The following is a 21,727-nucleotide window of genomic DNA, read 5'->3' on the forward strand; positions in this document are numbered from 1 at the left end:
AAAAAAAATTAAAAAACGAAGCCTATTGCGATCTGCACTATATGGCAGTAAAGCATCCCATGCATGAATCTGTTTTCAAAATGTACACGTCTCTAAGATGATTTCATGGTTTAGACGCTCCGATTCCGATTCTACCGTCTTGAGGAAGGCACTATTACCACGAATGTAAAGAGATCCGTTTAAATAAAGTGGATTATTGACCCGAACAGTGAACTGTGTCACAGACTGCTATTCCGCATGCAGCTCAGTCTTTGAGCACGAATATTAATCTGTACACAGCTGAATAAACACTCTGTACTGTAATGTGTAAAGCAGCCATGCCCTTCCAACTGAGACACACAATTATTTGAATGTGAGCCTTTATTCCACGTCCCAGAAAGCCAAGAGATCAGTGTTTCATGTCCAGCACTATATGTATGTTCTGCTAATTTCATGTCCAGATCAAAGCAAGTAACAAATTCAAATTCACTGTAATGATGCTTTTGTGCTATTCTTGTCGTGGTCAGCAGTGATAACTTGTAACACGGAGTAAAGGGCACCTTTGCTTTATTATTATTTATACAAACATCCTGTAAAACACTAACTTTTTTTTTTTTTTTTTTTTTTTTAAAAACAATGTTCTGTTAATTTAATATTGATGCAGTCAAACACATTTAAGTGTATAACCTATTTTTCATGAATATTTATACACTTAAACAGAGTATACATTTAAGCGGGTTGGTGATCTGTGATCCCTAGTCTATCCCTATAAAATATTACTGTACCAGTAACATAATGCATTGTGCTACAGTCCTAAGTCCTTCACTTCATTCAGGCAAACAATTTATTTTACTTCAATATGAAAACACTGCACCATCAGTTTTTATTTGAAATGTACAGTAAATGATAAACAATGCACATTCACAAAAAACCCTCTTTACTGTACTTTCAAGAATGAGATGCTGTATGTACGTCACACACAATTTACCATATTCATTCTGAAAACTGTATTCATGCATGGTCTTCGCACATGTACTGTTAGCCTACATGAATGCTGAATCATTATCGACGTGCCTTTAACAAATGCTGTGTTCAATTTAGCACATCATAGTCCTTTACAGTCTCCTAATGAAAAGTACTGTATTTCAGTTTCCTTTTTTGCAGCTATTTTAGTGTGGGAATGTACTGAGATCACTCATGTTCCTCACACCACGCCCCTTTACGACAGTTCACAATGCACGTTTTCTGTTAATTGTACAGAAAATATCACCACTATACAGTAAGATGGGAATATAGAGCTACACTTACATTACACTTAACTGTGGTAAATAATAATGCAATTGGAAATGGTTTGGGATTTTAGAATACACATAGGTGAGACACACACTTAAACAATAGACACTCAACAAGAATCCCTACAAAAACCTGTTGAAGCCACATGCAGCTTGCCTGCTTTGTGCCCACCCTGGACACCTGTGCTGACATGTCCTGTAACCCGCAGCCATCTGCAGCAGATGGGCAGACACACCACAGCCCTGAAGTGTGCTGTGCCAATGAGCCAGTGTTTCAGCTGGCAGAAAGGGCAAATTGCAGCCAGTTGCATACTTTGACCTACAAGATGCTGGCAGGGTGAAATGGCCATGAAAGTAAAGCAGCAACAAAAATGTATACCTGTATGTGTGTATAGTATGTGTATATATATATATATATATATATATATATATATATATATATATATATATATATATATATATATATATATATATATAGTACCAGTCAAAAGTTTGAGTACACCTGCTTGAAACCAGGTTTTTCATGATTATCTATGCTTTTAACTGTATAAACTTGTCTATAAACACTTAATATTTCATTATATGATACCTGTAGTTATATAAACTGATAATCATAAGTGAATTGCATTAAAAAATGTAATGTTTAAATGAAAATGTAAATCTTGTCAATTTCAATGAAATGGTGACTCAAAGCAAGGGGATTTCAGTCTGAAGTCCAAGTCAGTTAAAAGTCTGAGATGTGTATAACACGGTGTTAGAACACTGGCCTAAGTATAAAAGTGTCTTTGTTAGATGTTCTCTGAGTTAACTAGCATTGTACCTAATTAACCTTTCGTCACCAATTATTGTTAACAGGTGAGGGTCCATGATTACTATAAATATAGGTAGCATAGGCACAAGTTTGTCATTCCTGAATGTAAGGGAGCAGAAAATAGCAAAATACGCTCAGTTAAGCAAAGAAAAAAGACTGTAATTACTTTAAGAAATGAAGGTCAATCTTTAAGACAAATTGCAAGAACTTTGCAAGTGTCTACAACTGCTGTGGCCAAGATCATCAAACGATTTGAAGAAACTGGCACTCACGAGGACCGAACAAGGTCAGGCAGGCCAAGGCTGACCTCAGAATCAGAGAACAAGTTAATTCGAGTCAAAAGTCTGCAAAACCGGCGATTAACTGTCCCTGAAATACAAGCTCAGCTAAAAGCTACTAGAAGGACAGATGTTTCAACATCAACTGCTCAAAGGAGATTGCGTGAAGCTGGTCTAACTGGAAGAATTGCTGCAAAGAAACCATTGTTAAGAGTGCAGAATAAGAGGTTTGAGGAGTGGAAGTCGGTCTTATGGACCGACGAGTCAAAATTTGAAATATTTGGGTCCAACCACCAAGTATTTGTAAGACGCAGAGAGGGTGAGCGCATGAGTTCTGCATGTGTGGTTCCCACTGTCAAGCATGGAGGAGGCAGTGTCATGGTCTGGGGTTGGTTTGCTGGTGACAGAGTTGGTGATCTTTACCAAGTCCATGGCAAGCTCAATCAGCATGGCTATCATAGCATACTTCAGAGGCATGCCATTCCATCAGGATTATGGCTAGTTGGGCAGTCCTTCATTCTTCAGCAAGATAATGACCAGAAACACACCTCAAAGTTGTGCAAGAACTATCTGGCGAAGGAAAGTGAAGGACAAGTCAATCTAATGACCTGGCCTGCCCAGTCTCCAGACCTCAATCCCATAGAACTTGTACGGGAAGAACTGGACAGAAGAGTCAAAGCAGCGCTACCCACAAGTGCCCTACATCTCTGGGAATTGCTGCAGAAGAGCTGGGAAGACATGTCGGGTGATTTCCTGCTGAAACTTGTTAACCGAATGCCTTGTGTTTGTGAGGCTGTTATTAAGGCAAAGGGTGGCTATTTTGAGGAATCCAAGATTTAGAGACAATTTTCAATTTTCTTGAACATTGTTGATACTCCTTATGTTTTGTTTTGTATATTGTAACATGTGTTTTCATTTTCAAGTATTTACAGAAACGTACACGACGTAAAACATTGTCAATTATGAAACAACCTTGTTTCCAGCAAGTGTACTCAAACTTTTGACTGGTACTGTGTGTATATATATCTTACTTTTGTCTTACTTTTGTTTACTTCTGCAGTCTACTGTAACTGTCATCAGAACAGGAAGTGAATGATTAGATATTTTAAAAATTATAAAAATACATTACATTCAAAAAAGCATAAGCAAACAAGCAAACAGTAGAACAGGAGGCAGTGACAGTGCTGCTGACGCTCTGTCAGGAACAGGTAAGAAACTGTATTGTAAAGCCTTACTGTAGATGCTACTCCTGCAGGTAGCGGTCTGCTTGCAATGACCCCCCCATCCCCCGCCCTCTGCAGAAAGACCTCAAGCTATCCTGACACAACCCCCCCACCCCCTTTCCGGTCCCACTGCAGAAATTAGGAATCAATGCCTTGTGGTTCACAGAGAGGCTAGCCTGTTTCATCTTGTTAATTAAACAAAAATGCTGATCTAAAAGCCCATTATTAAAATTATGTTGGTTTGCTGTTCATTTTCACTCCTACCCATTCGCTTTCATGCACTGCACAGTCATTTTCAACACATAAACCTAAACCACAAAACATTATCTTCATACAAGCACTGTTTAACTTGTACTTTGTAGAGCAGAACATTTTATTAAAAAAATAATAATAATAATCTCTTACCTACAGTACCTACAATTTTTTTCATAAAAAATACTTTGAATTTTGAATTCAGAATCCTTTTTTAAGCAGTCTGGTTCAGGATTATAATAATCCCTCCTGGGGAAATTATAATGTTATCTTACCATCATGAAGAGGATCTAACTGCTGTGGAATATGAAAATGACTGGGTAATGCCTTTGCTAGCATCATTGTTAAAACGCTAATGTTTGTTTTTTTGGGTCTTTGACAGTTTAAATGCATAGATGAGGTTAACCTCCCAGTGTTTGTTTTTATTTTCCACAGAGAGTATTTTGAAAGTCTTTTCTTTTCTCTCTGTACTTTTTTTAGTGCTGCATAGGTCTAGTTTTGCCCTAGCATTCTTGAAATCTTAACTGTTTTGATGTTTATGTGTAGTTATATAAGCTTTTCATGTTACAGATTTTAGTAAACATTATAGAATCTCCACATGAAGGTAAATGCACTGACTTAAGCAGAAGAAGAGCGGCTTTTGTGGTAATAAGTAGAGCTGTGGTCAGTGGTGTTGATTGGCCGAATTCACCACTCAACAAGCAGCTGCTTTAATTTGTGTTGCTGCTCCCCACAAAGCGGTCAGTAGCCTCTCTGCAGAGCAACAACCAGCACAACTTCAAAAAACTGTATTATTATTATTATTATTATTATTATTATTATTATTATTTAGTCACTTAAAAGATGTTTCTTTCTATTGGAATGACATCCACCGACGCTCAGCTGGGTGGGTATCAAAGCCTGCTTACTGTGGAAAGCTCAGTCACAATAATCATTGTGTGCAGCTTTAGTTATAAACTAAATTAATTTGAATAATTAGTTGATTTACTTTTTAATGACACCTCTAAACCGACTGACGTCAGAACTATACTAATAACACTTTTTTTTTGCATGGGCCCACCTGTCTCTATACAGTACGTATTATACTTGCACAGTATGCTGGCATGCTTACTCCAGGCTCCCATGTCTGATCCAATGCATTCTTTATTTATCAGCCTTACTGCTTTTTAACCTGCCCTGCCCGCCCCTCCCCCTCAAACCCCCACACATTCTTCTAATTGCTGCCAGCCGCTAAGTACACCTTATTTATTTATTCAGATCACAAGGGCACAATAAATAATGAATTAATGTTGTAAATACACAGTGTGACAGCTACATTCATCTACGAGAGAGACACAGCCAGGCAAGCACTTCATTCTCATACACAGGTGGTACCACTGGGTGACAGCGGCTCAGGATTACTAAGCTTTGGCTTCTTCAGTGGAAAAGTTTGCACCATTTTAAAAGGAAAAACAACATTTATTGTCTGCTTACTAGACTCGTCAAGCTGTCCCAGAAGGCAGACAGTTTGTTTACATTACAAGACACAGCTATGGCACTGCAAGCGCCTGCTCTTTTGCCTCTCTGTCCACTTACTGCAAGTAGCTTGTTTGAGTACTGCTACATGATGTTACATGATGTTTTAAACACCATTTGTGAGCTCTATCCTCCTAAGAGATGCACATCCCAGCGACTGCTAGTGACCAGCAAGACCTGGAAATTGTACACTCTGGTTTATTATGAGATACCCAGCTGGCACATAAAACCCCATCATTTTTTTTCTTGAACGATTACAACCAGAATTCCACTCTCGTGAGCCAGTCCTGAAGAGCTCTTCTACTCCAGGCTGGACAGGGACAGTATTACCTGTTCAACCTGAAGACTTGAATGAAGGTTAAATTGGTTCAATTACAAAAATTACATCATTTAAGACTGGAAAGGCCCCCGTGTTTCCCATCCCTGGTTTACACTGTCTATGGAGCGTTTTCCTTCTGCTGGTGCTGTACCTAAATATAATAGCTAATCATCTGTTAGCAGCGAGTGTCTATCAGGATGCAAGCCAGGTGAAGCTATGTTTTCTTATTTTGTATTTGACTACTGGGTGTATTCAGAGTTGCTGGGTGTCTTTCAGTGAAGTGAAGCAAGCCGCCTTCTTGCTGTACTGTATTGTACTTTACCATCTGGCTTGGACTGATTTCGGCCAAATACAAACTAAAATGAAACACTAACAAAATACACACATTGTTCACACTACCATACAGTACAGTATATACAAATCCACCCTCACTGGTTCTCATGTTGCCTCAGTAATGCTCTCCAGATTGTGGCAGTTTGTGTAAGCCATTTATCGGGAGTTTTATGACATTCAAAATCTGTTTTATTATGCCTATAAGGATTTACAGAACATATTGGTGTTGCTTCCCTTAAATTGGAACAACGATGGAAGCAGTAAGTTTAACCACACAACACACAGGGAAATAGACACCCCAAAACCACCCAATCCTATTACTGTTCTAAATGACACACGTAATCCGCTACTGTAGGTGTGCACATTCTTCAGACATTCCCCACACTCCAGTATCGGTGCTGCCCAAAACATCGTGCATGCAGGCAGAGATTGTTGTTGTTTTGTTGTTTGTTTGTTTTGTTTAGTTTTAAATGAGTTTTTGCGTTGCATTGTATTGTTATTTGCCCGTAGGCCTATAGATCAATGCAATTAGTAAGCTCTTTAGAAAGATGTTCGAAATTCCTTAAAGCCATTGAAATGTGTTTTACCAGAGCGTCAAGTACAGCCACATTTTTGTGCATGATTGTTGTCTCGTCTTGGTGCTAGGCCAAGCCACGACTACTGTATCGGTCTATCTACATATTCAAAAATACCGTCCGGGTTACCTGCACCCTATTTCAAATGCGTCAGGGGTCAGTCACGTGTTGAGTTGGCCCATTTGTACAGACGCTTATACAGTTGACATATTTTGTTACAAGGTATATTTTAGAACAGATCATCAACAGTGATATGATCAACAGGTACCTTATGTAATTTTTTTCTTGCTACAGCGTATTTACAAAAAGCAGGTTTTAAAAAAAATTATATATATAACCATTGGATGTGCAATACAAGTCAACCGTCTGTTCAAATATTGCTGCATCTTGCTCGCAACTGTATATAATTTCCAATTCATAGTAAACATTTTTAAAAAAATCAAGTAAAACAACAACAACAACAATAATAATAATAATAATAATAATAATAATAATAATAATAAATAGCCAGACTGGTGTTATGTCTAGGGGCACTCAGCCTGCCGTGTAAGATTCAAATGCGACTATATTACACCGGTAGCGATTCTCATTTAGCCTCGAACAGGTAAGGACACTCAGTTAGGATACAGACTACTTTTAAAACCAATCCTTGTGGAATTATTTCAAGCCTCTCTGAGCACCCTATTCTTTCCACCTTACTACTGGTACAGGACTGTTAAATCCGGCTTACCCAGATACAGTAAAACAGATACTCCGCCAGCATGTCGTTTTGTTTCTACAGTGGTTACATACAAGTAGAACTACTGTATGGCACTATCACTGCCTGGGAGCCTGCTGCACACGGAGAGTATAATTAAGATTGTCAATGTCAAGCCAAGGCGTTATCAGCATCACCGCAGAAACTGATTCTGTTTCCAATGGACGGGTTTACCTTATGACATTATATTACACTGAAATGAATGTCAAAACATGACCATGAACTCTAATATTATACACCACTGGTATGGACACCGTCAATTAACCGTGCACAGCAACAAGCTTCTTAGCTAATAATATTATGCAATGGTCAGGCGTCATATAAAACACGAATTTTCCAATGGCAGTACAAGCTACACCGTCTTAGTCATGATGTAGGTAGCTAGCTACTACTGTACCTGCGAATATCAAATTACAGCTGTCTCGAGTTTGCTGTCCAGACAGTACAATCACAGATCTTACCTTGTTTCAACGGATGCAGACGTTTTCCTCAAACCTCACTACGAAAGGAATAGGAAAAGCGGATTACAGTCCCCAGTTTTCACGGTACGCTTTCTTTCGGACATGAATGGACCCACAAGAAATAAACACTATACAACAGTTCACCACCGTGCATCTCCTGTTATACCCGCTTCTCTCTCTGCGGGGCTGTAAACTACGTTTGCGCTCCTGTCGCTTGTGTTTGCCAGACGTCACAGCGAGCGGCGCTGAACACAATACCGCCACCTACCGACAGGGAGGATTAACGCTACAATTATAACGCTGCAAAAACAGTGCTAACCCACTGCATGCTTGAAGAATGACAGCTAGAATGTATAGAGAAGAGTTTGTTTTAAACTAAACTGGTATTTGCATAATGGTAAAATAGGCTAAAAGACCACCAGAAGTGATCTGAATCGGGTGCAATGGGAAACAAATGCGTTAAATCATCCTCCGTACACGTATATGATAATCTCCCTTGTTTGTAAGCATTGAGTGTAATTGGACTGAATCTCATCGTGAGTGTATGCAGACCATGTAAATCACCACCTTCAATCCTGTTAAAAATCACTATGGTTCACATACACTGTCATGTGCACTATATTGGACCATCTGTTTAGATTTCTTTCAAAGGCTCACCAAAGACACGGTTGCAGCTCACAGATCAATTCAGTAAATTGGTTTAGGATTAGATGAAAAAACATCGATAACATGATGTAGCCCTGAGTGCATTACCTCCAACAGCGCTGTGCATTAACATTGGGATCCCAGGCTCCTAATGTGCTGGGTCTTTCTGAGATCAACTGAAATCCTGTTAACACGGTTATTGCTAACCTACCAGATACTCAAACCTATTCACAAAGCTTGTGTGCAAGTCCACCAGCTACTGTATTTATAGCTTCAAGCTCATTGCAAATATCAAATAAATAGATATATAGATACATAGTAGGCTCTTTTGATAGACATATAGATAGATAGATAGATAGATAGATAGATAGATAGATAGATAGATAGATAGATAGATAGATAGATAGACGCCAGTTAAAATGCTTCAAAAATTACAAAGTAGCCTGTCCTCAAATAAATAATGATAAAGGGTGAATTATGACAATAAGCAATAGAAGAAAAAATACTGGAGCCATCCCACTTTGTTGCATGTATCAAGGAGGTTATAGGTTCTTTGTGTGAGGGAGAGTCCAGTAATTAGAATAAAGTTGATCAAGTTCACTACTTTTTCCACTTGCTAACATTAATACTGTTGTAGCATTGCCAATAGATCACGCGGCGCAGTGTGGTATGCTCGTTGCCTCCTCTGCCTGCTACTGTGTATTTCGGTAGGGCACGCTTTCAATGACTGGCTGTACTAATGAGCACTTGCAAGGATAAATATAGCAAGAGCAGTCTCAGCAAATGCTTGTGTGTTTGTTCCGTGGTATGGGATCTGCTGAACCCCTTACTTCAAGCGCGGCCGTTTGACAAACACAGGCAGCTAAAGTGGAGCGGGTGTCTTCAGCACCGGGCTCATGAAGAATATAGACGCAAGACTTCGTTTTAAATGAGGTGTGTGTGTGTTTGTTTAACTTTAGGTAAGCATACAAGCATGGGTCGCAGATGTTTGTACTTTTGTATGTTCAGTTTTTATTTTGAGGTGAAGTCAGGGAAAGCACTTGTTTGTCTCAGAGTAGGCTACTTGTTTGTTTATTTTAAGATAGTTAAATAAAGCGAGAGACGTTGGTGAAATATACGAAGACAATGATATATGAGGCTGTGGATTATATTTCAGATATGTGAACATGGCTGGGCTGGGGGTGGGGGAGCGGGGGGCTTATCAGCTTTTAAGTTTTAATGGCCGGTGACCCGCCTCACCCGACTAAAGTGAACCTGCTTTGTCTGTAGCTTTGTCCCCTCAAGATGACCGTACTGTGTACATTAACACGGCAGAAACTCTCTTTCGACTCAAGATGACCGTGACGTACTCCAGCAAGGTAGCCAATGCGACGTTCTTCGGGTTTCACAGACTGCTTTTGCGATGGAGAGGCAGCATCTATAAACTGCTGTACCGCGAGTTCCTCGTCTTTGTAGGGCTGTACACCGCGCTGAGCATCCTCTACAGGTACGCTTCTTTTTACAGAACACAATGATGTACTGGGGAAAAGGTAGATAACGCCTCAATGCACATTTTCATTTTACGCTAATTCCCTTTTCACTCGGGTCATTTGTTTGTATTGAAATAACATGTTTGAATATCTCAAGATACAGGCATGTGAGAAATGCTGAATTGCAGTCACAGAAATCACTCTGCAAATGATTTAAGATTTGAAGCAACCGGTTGAAAAAGTGCATTTTCCAGGTTTTACTGTGAGTTTAATAAGACACATCTCGGCTTGTTACCTGTACACACTATGGCTAATGAAGCTGGTAGTAAAACCTGGAATGGGTGTAATTGCTATGCAATAGGAGTATTATTCCCAACCCTGGATATAGTACTAGCTGCTTGCATTGATTACAATCGTGTTCAATAATACAATACATTTTCAATAACCGTAATGTACATGTAAGTCAGATTTTTAATAATTAAAAACACAAAAAAGCTATAAACATAGTCTATATTATGATACCATACTTTGCATCTAGAACATTCAAATGCTTAAATGTAACCATTCTTATCTTAGGCGTTTATTTTTGATATTAAGTGGGTTAGAAATGAGTTGCTTTTACTAGACAATCAGCAGGCGTTAAAGGGAGCTGCAGCATTTCAATTCACTGCTGCTTAGACCTCCAAAACAGCCCCCTTTACATTTTACAGTGTAGACGTGTAGCACATTATTAAAATTACAGCGAAGGAAACAGAGGTGAACTGTTCTGTTCGTTCCAGTTGTAGCTTATCTGCATTTTATTTTCCTTACAATTCATTATCCTGGCTAACTTTGCTTTAGCTATAGGGCAGTATTAACCCTTCTGTCCTTGCAGTTAAATATCTCGTAGCTACATTGTGTGTGGGCAGGCCTGGTAAGTGTTGTGGCTTCAAAAGCAGGTGGTATCCATGCATACTGTACAGAGATGCATGTTCAGCAACAGGTCGTGTAAGGTGTTGTTTGTGTGTACCATAGTATGGAAGCCAAGTATTTGAATTGTCTATTTTCTATCCACTGCAGATTATTTCTTTCAGAAAAACAAAAACGTTACTTTGAAAAGGCGTCTCTTTACTGCGATAAATATGCTGAGCAAATCCCTGTAACGTTTGTGCTGGGTGAGTGCCTGCACCCGCAGGGCAGCACGCAGAGGGAGAGCAGGGATGGACGCAGCAGGCTTTGCATGAGAGTGTGGTGCACCAGAACATCCACAATGAGCTACAAACAAGCACACTGATGTTAATAATAACAGTCAGAGGCTGCTGGCTTGGGAGTGATGGTCTAACCGTTTCGTACAGTAGTAATTGTTTGTTTTTTTTATTTTTGCTTTCCTCCCTGCATTTTGTGTGTGACACTTTTTAAACCTTGGCTGAAGGTCACCTTTTAACCGTGCCCAGAATGCACTATTCTAGCCACACATTATCCAGGTACATTTGCTAAGAAACATTATTTATATCATCCATAACTTTTTTTGCAAAATTTCTAAACTCTAAAACAAACTTAATACATTAATTGTTAAACATTTCAACCAGAAGTCCTGAATGTCTTCAGTTGAATCAGAGTTTAATTTAGTATTTCTACTGTGAGTTTCACATTATTGATAACCTTTGCTTTGCTTCCAAGCCAGCACTTTGAAGGTGCATGCTTCAAATCCAGCTTCCTTTAACTGTTAGTCTTTGCAATCACCTAGGCGGGTTTCTGAATTCTCCTCCAATAAGAAAACAGGCATAGATATTGTTTTTACAGAACAATGATTTCATGTCCACGTTGGAGCACTCATATAGCAATGTGAGGCAAAGGTTAAATCATTGATAATTGCTTAACTCGTCCACTTGAATAGTTCATGTTTCCCAGTGGGAGTTTGGTGTAGGACACACTGCTACCTGGTGGCAGAGTAATGGAATTTGGTTTCTTTGTATTTGATTTGAACTCAAAAGAAGCTGACATGGTTAACCCAAGCCAATAATGTAAGTACAGCACAGAAAGCAGGTCCAGAGGACACAGCTGGAAGTGAAGTGCAAGTAAGGAGAGAAGGTAGGAGACGCTTCTTTACACAGTGAGGGCATGTGGGCATGTTGTTGATACTGAATCTGACCCAGTTTGACAACGTTTTGAGATCAATCAGCTGCTACAAACCGTAAAAGCAATAATGGGCAGAATGGCCTGCTCCCATCTGTACAGAACATCTTCTTATGCTCTTAAAACAAGTTGTCATCATAGAATAGTATTTCAGCAAGGATCGTAAAGGGCAAGTCACATCTGTATTTTCTGAACCCCTTTAAAACTAATAACTAATAGGGTACTTATTCAAATTGCTAATAATGCATATTACGTATATACAGTACTGTGCAAAAGTTTTAGGCAGGTGTGAAAAAAATGCTGTAAAGTAAGAATGCTTTCAAAAATAGACATGTTAATAGTTTATATTTCTCAATTAACAAAATGCAAAGTTAGTGAACAGAAGAAAAATCTAAATCAAATCCATATTTGGTGTGACCACCCTTTGCCTTCAAAACAGCATCAATTCTTCTTGGTACGCTTGCACAAAGTCAGGGATTTTGTAGGCATATAGTCAGGTGTATGATTAAACAATTATACCAAACAGGTGCTAATGATCATCAACTGAATATGTAGGTTGAAACACAATCATTAACTGAAACAGAAACAGCTGTGTAGGAGGAATAAAACTGGGTGAGGAACAGCCAAACTCAGCTAACAAGGTGAGGTTGCTGAAGACAGTTTACTGTCAAAAGTCATACACCATGGCAAGACTGAGCACAGCAACAAGACACAAGGTAGTTATACTGCATTAGCAAGGTCTCTCCCAGGCAGAAATTTCAAGGCAGACAGCGGTTTCCAGATGTGCTGTCCAAGCTCTTTTGAAGAAGCACAAAGAAACGGGCAACGTTGAGGACCGTAGACGCAGTGGTCGGCCAAGGAAACTTACTGCAGCAGATGAAAGACACATCATGCTTACTTCCCTTCGTAATCGGAAGATGTCCAGCAGTGCCATCAGCTCAGAATTGGCAGAAAACAGTGGGACCCTGGTACACCCATCTACTGTCCGGAGAAGTCTGGTCAGAAGTGGCCTTCATGGAAGACTTGCAGCCAAAAAGCCATACCTCTGACGTGGAAACAAGGCCAAGCGACTCAACTATGCACGAAAACACAGGAACTGGGGTGCAGCAAAATGGCAGCAGGTGCTCTGGACTGATGAGTCAAAATTTGAAATATTTGGCTATAGCAGAAGGCAGTTTGTTCACCGAAGAGCTGGAGAGCGATACACTGCAGGCAACAGTGGAGGTTCCTTGCAAGTTTGGGGCTGCATTTCTGCAAATGGAGTTGGGGGATTTGGTCAGAATTAATGGTCTCCTTAATGCTGAGAAGTACAGGCAGATACTTATCCATCATGCAGTACCATCAGGGAGGCATCTGATTGGCCCCAAATTTATTGTGCAGCATGACAACGACCCCAAACATACAGCGAAAGTCATTAAGAACTATCTTCAGCGTAAAGAAGAGCAAGGAGTCCTGGAAGTGATAGTATGGCCCCCACAGAGCCCTGATCTCAGCATCATCGAGTCTGTATGGGATTACATGAAGAGAGAGAAGCAACTGAGGCTGCCTAAATCCACAGAAGAACTGTGGTTAGTTCTCCAAGATGTTTGGGCCAACCTACCTGTCAAGTTCCTTCAAAAACTGTGTGCAAGTGTACCTAGAAGAATTGATGATGTTTTGAAGACAAAGGGTGGTGTGAGGCGAGAGTGTATTAAATGGAATGTCCAGACAGTAATTTATGTGTACAGAAATAAAATAATTTATTTTTATTATCTGTACACAACAAAATAATTAAATAACAAAAGAAAACAAAATGGTGTGAGGGAAGGAGTGCAGGGGTGAAATCCAAAACAAACCGTGATGACTCGTCTTTAATCGTCTTCATGGCGAACCATACATAAACAAAAAAAGACAAAAGAAATGTTAGTGTTTTTTGTTTTAAAAATCCCGCTGCACCAAACCAGTCTCTCCCTCCACCGGTTACTCCTCCTATTTTACTTTCGGACTAACCCCGAACACAGTAGTACGTTCCCTTTAGTATGTAATGTCCCGCCTCTGTAGTCAGTGGAACACCAATCCCCAACTGACAAGTGTCCTTATCCTTCACTTGACTCCAGTGGCTGAAATTTACATACTCATACTTCCGCCCCTCACCAAGGTGCCGCCCCTCAAAAAGATGACTTTTGCCATGGTCACGAGATCTTGGTAAGGGAAGTCCCGAGTTGGTTTGATGCCATCTACTGTCGGGAGGCTGAATCACATTCCGAAATCCCTTTGACTCATCACAGGTGGTCACACCAAATATTGATTTGGTGTAGATTTTTCTTCTGTTCACTCACTTTGCATTTTGTTAATTGATAAATATAAACTATTAACATGTCTATTTTTGAAAGCATTCTTACTTTACAGCATTTTTTCACACCTGCCTAAAACTTTTGCACAGTACTGTACGTATATATGTGTGTGTGTGTGTGTGTGTGTGTGTGTGTGTGTATATATATATATATATATATATATATATATATATATATATTTGAGAGACGGCTTTTCCAGAGTACATGCCCCCTCTGTTGCTGTCTTGCTCAGGTTTCTACGTGACGCTGGTGGTGAACCGCTGGTGGAACCAGTTTGTGAACCTGCCCTGGCCGGACCGGCTCATGTTACTGGTCTCGGGCAGTGTGCAGGGCAGGGACGAGCACGGCCGACTCCTGCGCAGGACCCTGATGCGCTACGTCAACCTCACCTCTCTGCTCATCTTCCGCTCTGTCAGCACGGCCGTCTGCAAGCGCTTCCCGACCATGGACCATGTGGTCGAAGCAGGTGCCTGGTAGTTACAAGATGGCTCCCATTTGCCCCATAATGCACTAGCACCAGAGGCGTAATTTACACAGGGGACATGCCCCACTCACTTTTTCAATGACAGAAAATGTCCCCCCTTACATTGCAGCAGTACTGAAAGTTTTATACAATGATTCTCAATTCCCAGTTCTGTTGTCCAGTATTGAATATCATTTCCCAGACCGGCTGCCATCTTGCTTAGAGGCAGGTGTGATTCTGCTTGTGCTCCCTGGTCTTGAGAAATCATGTGATATTTTGACCTTTCATCTTCATGGTAAAGTATAGAAGGTCACAATATCTCAGAAACAAAAAAACACTCACACAGTAGAAAGGCAAGGGGAGGGTAAAAATGATCAGTAGTGTCCAGTGTTTACGCCTTACATGCGCTTTGCGTTTAACATGGGTTACGTAACAGAATGTATGGCATTGTTTTCCAGTTTGAAGCATTTCTTTTCTTTGTGAGCAGGGTTCATGACTCCCGAGGAGAGAAAGATTTTTGAAAACCTCAAGTCTCCCCATCTTAAATATTGGATCCCGGTGGCGTGGTTTGTGACCCTGGTGAACAAGGCGCGGAAGGAGGGGCGGATACAGGACAGCGTGGACCTGCAGACCATCATGATCGTAGGTACTGCAGTGGCCAGCTGTCACGAGGCAACGGCAGGGACAGCCAGAGCCCAGTGTGCAGTGGGGCTTGTTGAAGAGCAGCTGTGTGTTCAGTCTCAGCACTGTTATTTATATAAAAAAAGAGAGTTCACCTTTAAAAACACAATAGTCATATTGGAGAAGAATCTAACGTGGCAGTATATGGTCATTCCCTGACCCTTGTACTATCCCTGACAATATGATATACAGTGATAGAATGCTTGTAAACAAAAGCCCAGATGATAAGTCTTTGATACAAGCTTCCTCTGCATTGTATCCAGAATGAAGCTTTGCATTCCTCTGTTTGTGGATTCAGTGTTTAGGAAGTACGATCCATCTGAACAGCTTTGCTTTGAACGATTGTTGCTGCTGCGATTGTTTTTCCTTGTTCTTTCTGTAGGAATTGAATAAATTTAGATCGTGGTGTTCTACCCTATTTGGTTATGACTGGGTTGGCATTCCTCTTGTATACACACAGGTAATGTTGTTTTTATATTATTATTAGTTAGTGCAGTGTTCCTGTGATGGTATTTCACACGTTTAGTCATGCATTCTAGTACATGCTCAGCGGCAGTCCCAGAGTTAATATAAAAAAGCCAAACATGTAGGAGTCCTGAAATAATAAACATATTTTTAAAAAATGCCAATTCAGAAAGTATTTTTCTAAAGCTCTGTGAATAGGGAAGGGAAAAATGCTTTCCTGTTTGTATTGCCTGCTGTGCTGACTGCAGAAAACAGTGTTGTAATCTCACAGCACACCCTGCTTCCACAACTGAGGTCAGACCTGCAACCAGTCCCCATGGTACCCCTTTACTGATCACTATGCTGACTATTACATTGCTATTAAATTATAAATGTTTGACATAGTACTTTACCTGCTTGAGTTCCTGCGATTCCATGAAATTCATCCTGCATTTCACAGGTTGTCTTACCAATCCTGTTATCCATTACTATTGAACACTCAGTTGAGCTGAATTTTGAAACACTACATTTGAAAAAGACTTCCAGTCGAAACGCTTGTCATTGGATTTGAGTTTCTTTTAGTGTTTCTAAATTCACGAATCCTGCCGGCATTTAGTGACTTCAGCTACTCTGACAACATCCCAGATCCCAGCCCAGGATGTGCTCTACAGCAGCCTGGCTGAGCTGTATTTCAGTATCATTGCATATCCCCTGTGAAGCTCCCTGCTGACCAGATCCCAGTCTGGGACGTGCTCTACAGCAGCCTGGCTGAGCTGTATTTCAGTATCATTGCATATCCCTTGTGAAGCTCCCTGCTGACCAGATCCCAGCCCGGGATGTGCTCTACAGCAGCCTGGCTGAGCTGTATTTCAGTATCATTGCATATCCCCTGTGAAGCTCCCTGCTGACCAGATCCCAGCCCGGGATGTGCTCTACAGCAGCCTGGCTGAGCTGTATTTCAGTATCATTGCATATCCCCTGTGAAGCTCCCTGCTGACCAGATCCCAGCCCGGGATGTGCTCTACAGCAGCCTGGCTGAGCTGTATTTCAGTATCATTGCATATCCCCTGTGAAGTCTCTGCTGACCCCTGTCCTGCTCTCCAGGTCGTCACTCTAGCAGTGTACACCTTCTTCTTTGCCTGTCTGATAGGACGTCAGTTCTTGGACCCCAACCAAGGCTATGCAGGTCATGACCTTGACATGTACATCCCTGTCTTCACTTTCCTGCAGTTCTTCTTCTATGCAGGCTGGCTGAAGGTTAGTGCGTGCTTTTATTTTTTCAGTTTGTTATTATATTAGGTAAATCAATCAATCTATCTCTTTGATCAACTAATACCGCTGAATAAGGCACCGCTGCACTTTATTAGAGCATTTTACAGCTCTTTGAAATCACACAGTATTGTATCAACCACCATGGTTATCCCAGTTTTACACCTAAAATAGGTGGTTGATAATCCCAGGATAACTACGAATATATGGTTAAGCAACGCAACATGATTCCCCAATGCTGGAAAATTCTCAAAAAATATATCTGATCAAACCAGCCCCCTGTTTACCTTTCTTGTATTTATTGTATCTTGTAAAGCGCTTTGTGATAGTGTTCCACTAATAAAGGCGCTATAGAAAATAAAGATTGACTGATTAATTAATTGGATGTAAGTAACCACTATAAAAATATAATGTTTTTCAACTTGTGTACGATATTCTAATATCCTGCAAACTGAACATGACATAGATTTCATTTATCCTTTGCATCAAGCATACCTGTATACCTCGAATTTGTCCTTAGGTGGCTGAGCAGCTTATAAACCCTTTTGGAGAAGATGACGATGACTTTGAGATTAATTGGTGCATAGACAGAAACCTGCAGGTCAGTGAGATCAGGGGGACCCAGGAATACATGTCACACTCACGGGACAACCAACAGCGTGTTCTCTGGTGTTTAATATACACTATCACTAAAGACAGGAGCTTAGCACAATATGCCAGTAGCTATGGTCGGAGTGGCTATTAGAATTGTCCGTCAGATATATCTAGGTCCAGGGTTGCCCTAATAAAATTTTACCACAGTATATTTGCAGATTTGTAGTTGTACCCTGGTTTTCCCATGGTTATGCTATGCGTTTACCATAGTTTACCCTGGGTTGCCACATTTATTATTACACTTTACCATACTTCGCTATTCTTTACAATGGTTACGTATGTGCCACCATGCTTTCACCATGTTTTATTACACTTTGTTATGTCTTTACTGTGGGAAACATTCATTAGGGTGAATTCATTGCTGAACACAGTGTTTGGCTCCCCTACCTGGGTTTGGCCAACCCTGACCTAGCTACGTGTGCTGCTCCAGCCGCGGTCTGATTTATTAATAAATTCATTTAAACTGTGCAGGTTTCCCTTCTGGCTGTGGATGAAATGCACATGAACGTGCCGAGGATGCAGAAAGATATCTACTGGAACGACTCGGATGTGCGTCCGCCGTACACTCTAGCAGCTGCCGATTACTGCATCCCATCATTCCTGGGCTCCACCATCGACATGGGGTAAACCTGCATCAACATGACTGATTCAATCTGAAACTAGAGATATGGGGTACACCTGCATCAACATGACTGATTCAATCTGAAACTAGAGATATGGGGTACACCTGCATCAACATGACTGATTCAATCTGAAACCAGAGACATGGGGTAAACCTGCATCAACATGACTGATTCAATCTGAAACCAGAGACATGGGGTAAACCTGCATCAACATGACTGATTCAATCTGAAACCAGAGACATGGGGTAAACCTGCATCAACATGACTGATTCAATCTGAAACCAGAGACATGGGGTAAACCTGCATCAACATGACTGATTCAATCTGAAACCAGAGACATGGGGTAAACCTGCATCAACATGACTGATTCAATCTGAAACCAGAGACATGGGGTAAACCTGCATCAACATGACTGATTCAATCTGAAACCAGAGACATGGGGTAAACCTGCATCAACATGACTGATTCAATCTGAAACCAGAGACATGGGGTAAACCTGGATCAACATGACTGATTCAATCTGAAACCAGAGACATGGGGTAAACCTGGATCAACATGACTGATTCAATCTGAAACCAGAGACATGGGGTAAACCTGCATCAACATGACTGATTCAATCTGAAACCAGAGACATGGGGTAAACCTGCATCAACATGACTGATTCAATCTGAAACCAGAGACATGGGGTACACCTGCATCAACATGACTGATTCAATCTGAAACCAGAGACATGGGGTAAACCTGCATCAACATGACTGATTCAATCTGAAACCAGAGACATGGGGTAAACCTGCATCAACATGACTGATTCAATCTGAAACCAGAGACATGGGGTACACCTGCATCAACATGACTGATTCAATCTGAAACCAGAGACATGGGGTAAACCTGCATCAACATGACTGATTCAATCTGAAACCAGAGACATGGGGTAAACCTGCATCAACATGACTGATTCAATCTGAAACCAGAGACATGGGGTAAACCTGCATCAACATGACTGATTCAATCTGAAACCAGAGACATGGGGTAAACCTGCATCAACATGACTGATTCAATCTGAAACCAGAGACATGGGGTAAACCTGCATCAACATGACTGATTCAATCTGAAACCAGAGACATGGGGTAAACCTGCATCAACATGACTGATTCAATCTGAAACCAGAGACATGGGGTAAACCTGCATCAACATGACTGATTCAATCTGAAACCAGAGACATGGGGTAAACCTGCATCAACATGACTGATTCAATCTGAAACCAGAGACATGGGGTAAACCTGCATCAACATGACTGATTCAATCTGAAACCAGAGACATGGGGTAAACCTGCATCAACATGAGTGATTCAGTCTGAAACCAGAGACATGGGGTACACCTGCATCAACATGACTGATTCAATCTGAAACCAGAGACATGGGGTACACCTGCATCAACATGACTGATTCAATCTTAAACCAGAGACATGGGGTAAACCTGCATCAACATGAGTGATTCAATCTGAAACCAGAGACATGGGGTACACCTGCATCAACATGACTGATTCAATCTGAAACGCTACTAGGAGAAACCAGAGACCCATAATGTGCTGTCTGCAGACAATGACCTCCATGGTTTACGTATAGCATGAGATACACAGCCCCATGGAAAAGCATCGTGTTTGTAAACCCAGTCTTCACCTCAGTATTTACGGCATTATCCCTCACAACACATATTGTATCCCATGTCTTATAAGAACTTGAAACATATCCCACAGGATTGTTTTGTGTACGAACATGTCTTTAGCTAAATTCCTACTGTAAATTGCTGCAGCAGCATTACTGTATTCTGTGCCTGTTTGTCTTCCCAGACTGTCTCACAACGTGTTCCAGCAGCAGGAGGATGCTGAGATGGAGGAGCTGAAGCAGCGGTTTCAGGAATCAGTCCTAGGCAGAGTGCAGCGGATACTCAGCGTTCAGGAGCCCCTGGACTCCACCCTGCACACATCCTCCTTCTATAGGTGGAACAGCGAGCTGTCTAGCATCTTCTTCCCCGTTGAGGACAACGTCCCCCACGCCCGCCGGCCCTTCTTCGGCATGGAGGAGCGGGGCCACAGATTGCATCGCTCTGGCTCCCGGGACGGCAACGTGACGCTGAACATGGAGTACCTGTCCACGCTGAGAGAGACGAGCAGCCCCTCCTCCCCTGCCACGCAGCCCTCCTCCCCGGGGTTCAAGGAAATCCCTGTGGTCATCGTCACCCCGCCTGACACAAACACAGACACAATTGCTGGCTCATCGTCCAGCAACCGGAGCGCACACAACAGCATAGAGGGTGCAGGACGTGACAAGGGGAAGGAAGCAGCACGGCCACCACAGAGCAGAACAGGGGCCAGGGTGCCCCCAGAGAACACACACAAGATTTCGGGGGTGAGAGAGCACGTGAAGAAATCCTCCTGGAGCGTCCCCCTGCTCAAGAAGACAAGGAAGAGCCGGCGGTTCTCCAGTCAGCACTCGAAGGACTCTCTGCGCAGTCTGCCGAGCCCCAAGCCACTGGCGTGGAGGAGGCGTCTTTATGGGGCTGACTATGATACTGCTGCTGAGTCGCTGCCCACGAGGAACTTGAGCCAAGCTGGGCTGCAGGAAACTGATCTCTTTGAGTCAACCAGCGAAGAGAATATCGATCAGACAAGAGATTAACGGCAATAAACCAAAGTGCTTACTCTGAATGACCTTTATCTTAGCCCACCCATTATCAAGATATACTCAGTCATGTGTTTAGGGCCCAGTTCAGTAAAAGACCTCAGATTCTTGACTTTGCAAATCTTTTCAGTTACACAATAAGGGGCCATGCAAAATTATTAACTTTTTATGAAAACTTACACCTGGGAGGTGGGGGGTTTGTGGAGTGTAGGTTTTTGTATTACTTTTATAGAGCTTGAAATATTCACATGCCTTCCTGAAACAGAACTACAGCCGACGATAGCTGTGTTACACAGTAACTTGGTATTGATGTGAAATATTATCGGAATTCATGTTTTGTTTCTTCTTGTTTAGATTCACTTTGTATCGCTTGCTGTTCCCATCGTCACACCCTGGTGACTTTTTAAAACCTCCGCTGTTAAAACCTCAGTGGAGCTCAATGTCCTGTATTACAGGGGACAGGTTAATGGTTACACTGGTGTACCTGAAGTACTTGGATGGTGGACATGCTTCTGAAGAACTACATTGAGACCCTTAAAATTCTGCAGTCACAAG

General features: G+C 41.4%; 2 protein-coding genes across 10 annotated transcripts in view; one reads left to right on the plus strand and one right to left on the minus strand.

Moving 5' to 3' along the window:
* The window catches only part of LOC121320071 (rab-3A-interacting protein-like), a 29,769-nt gene extending 21,768 nt beyond the window's left edge, over positions 1–8,001 (minus strand). For 3 of the 5 annotated variants that reach the window (XM_041258238.1, XM_041258236.1, XM_041258241.1), the window contains exon 1: positions 7,796–8,001. The gene's annotated coding sequence lies outside the window, so the exon portion shown is untranslated. The remainder of the gene's footprint in view (positions 1–7,795) is intronic. The other 2 variants (XM_041258240.1, XM_041258239.1) reach the window with 1 other exon arrangement.
* Positions 8,002–9,206: 1,205 nt separating this feature from the next.
* On the plus strand, positions 9,207–21,284 carry LOC121320072 (bestrophin-3-like). 5 transcript variants are annotated; one of them, XM_041258242.1, is made up of 10 exons: positions 9,207–9,399; positions 9,710–9,926; positions 10,969–11,063; positions 14,590–14,823; positions 15,308–15,462; positions 15,884–15,961; positions 17,050–17,202; positions 17,735–17,815; positions 18,340–18,491; positions 20,341–21,284. In XM_041258242.1, exons 1-10 carry the CDS (start codon positions 9,369–9,371, stop codon positions 21,167–21,169), a joined length of 2,025 nt encoding a protein of 674 aa, XP_041114176.1. In that variant the 5' UTR covers positions 9,207–9,368; the 3' UTR covers positions 21,170–21,284. The 5 variants fall into 5 exon arrangements, with proteins under 5 accessions (XP_041114176.1, XP_041114179.1, XP_041114178.1 ...); XM_041258245.1 differs by having other exon boundaries at positions 9,207–9,373; XM_041258244.1 differs by lacking the exon at positions 15,884–15,961 and having other exon boundaries at positions 9,208–9,399.
* Positions 21,285–21,727: the final 443 nt, after the last annotated feature.

This window comes from Polyodon spathula, chromosome 8 (assembly GCF_017654505.1).
Source record: "Polyodon spathula isolate WHYD16114869_AA chromosome 8, ASM1765450v1, whole genome shotgun sequence".
Lineage (NCBI taxonomy): Eukaryota > Metazoa > Chordata > Actinopteri > Acipenseriformes > Polyodontidae > Polyodon > Polyodon spathula.

Coding starts and splice junctions, on each gene's coding strand:
- LOC121320072 (XM_041258242.1), top strand. CDS start 9,369: ATGAGGTGTGTGTGTGTTTGTTTAACTTTAG. Junction 15,463..15,883: donor ACCTGCAGACCATCATGATC/GTAGGTACTGCA, acceptor TTCTTTCTGTAG/GAATTGAATAAATTTAGATC. Junction 18,492..20,340: donor GGCTCCACCATCGACATGGG/GTAAACCTGCAT, acceptor TTGTCTTCCCAG/ACTGTCTCACAACGTGTTCC.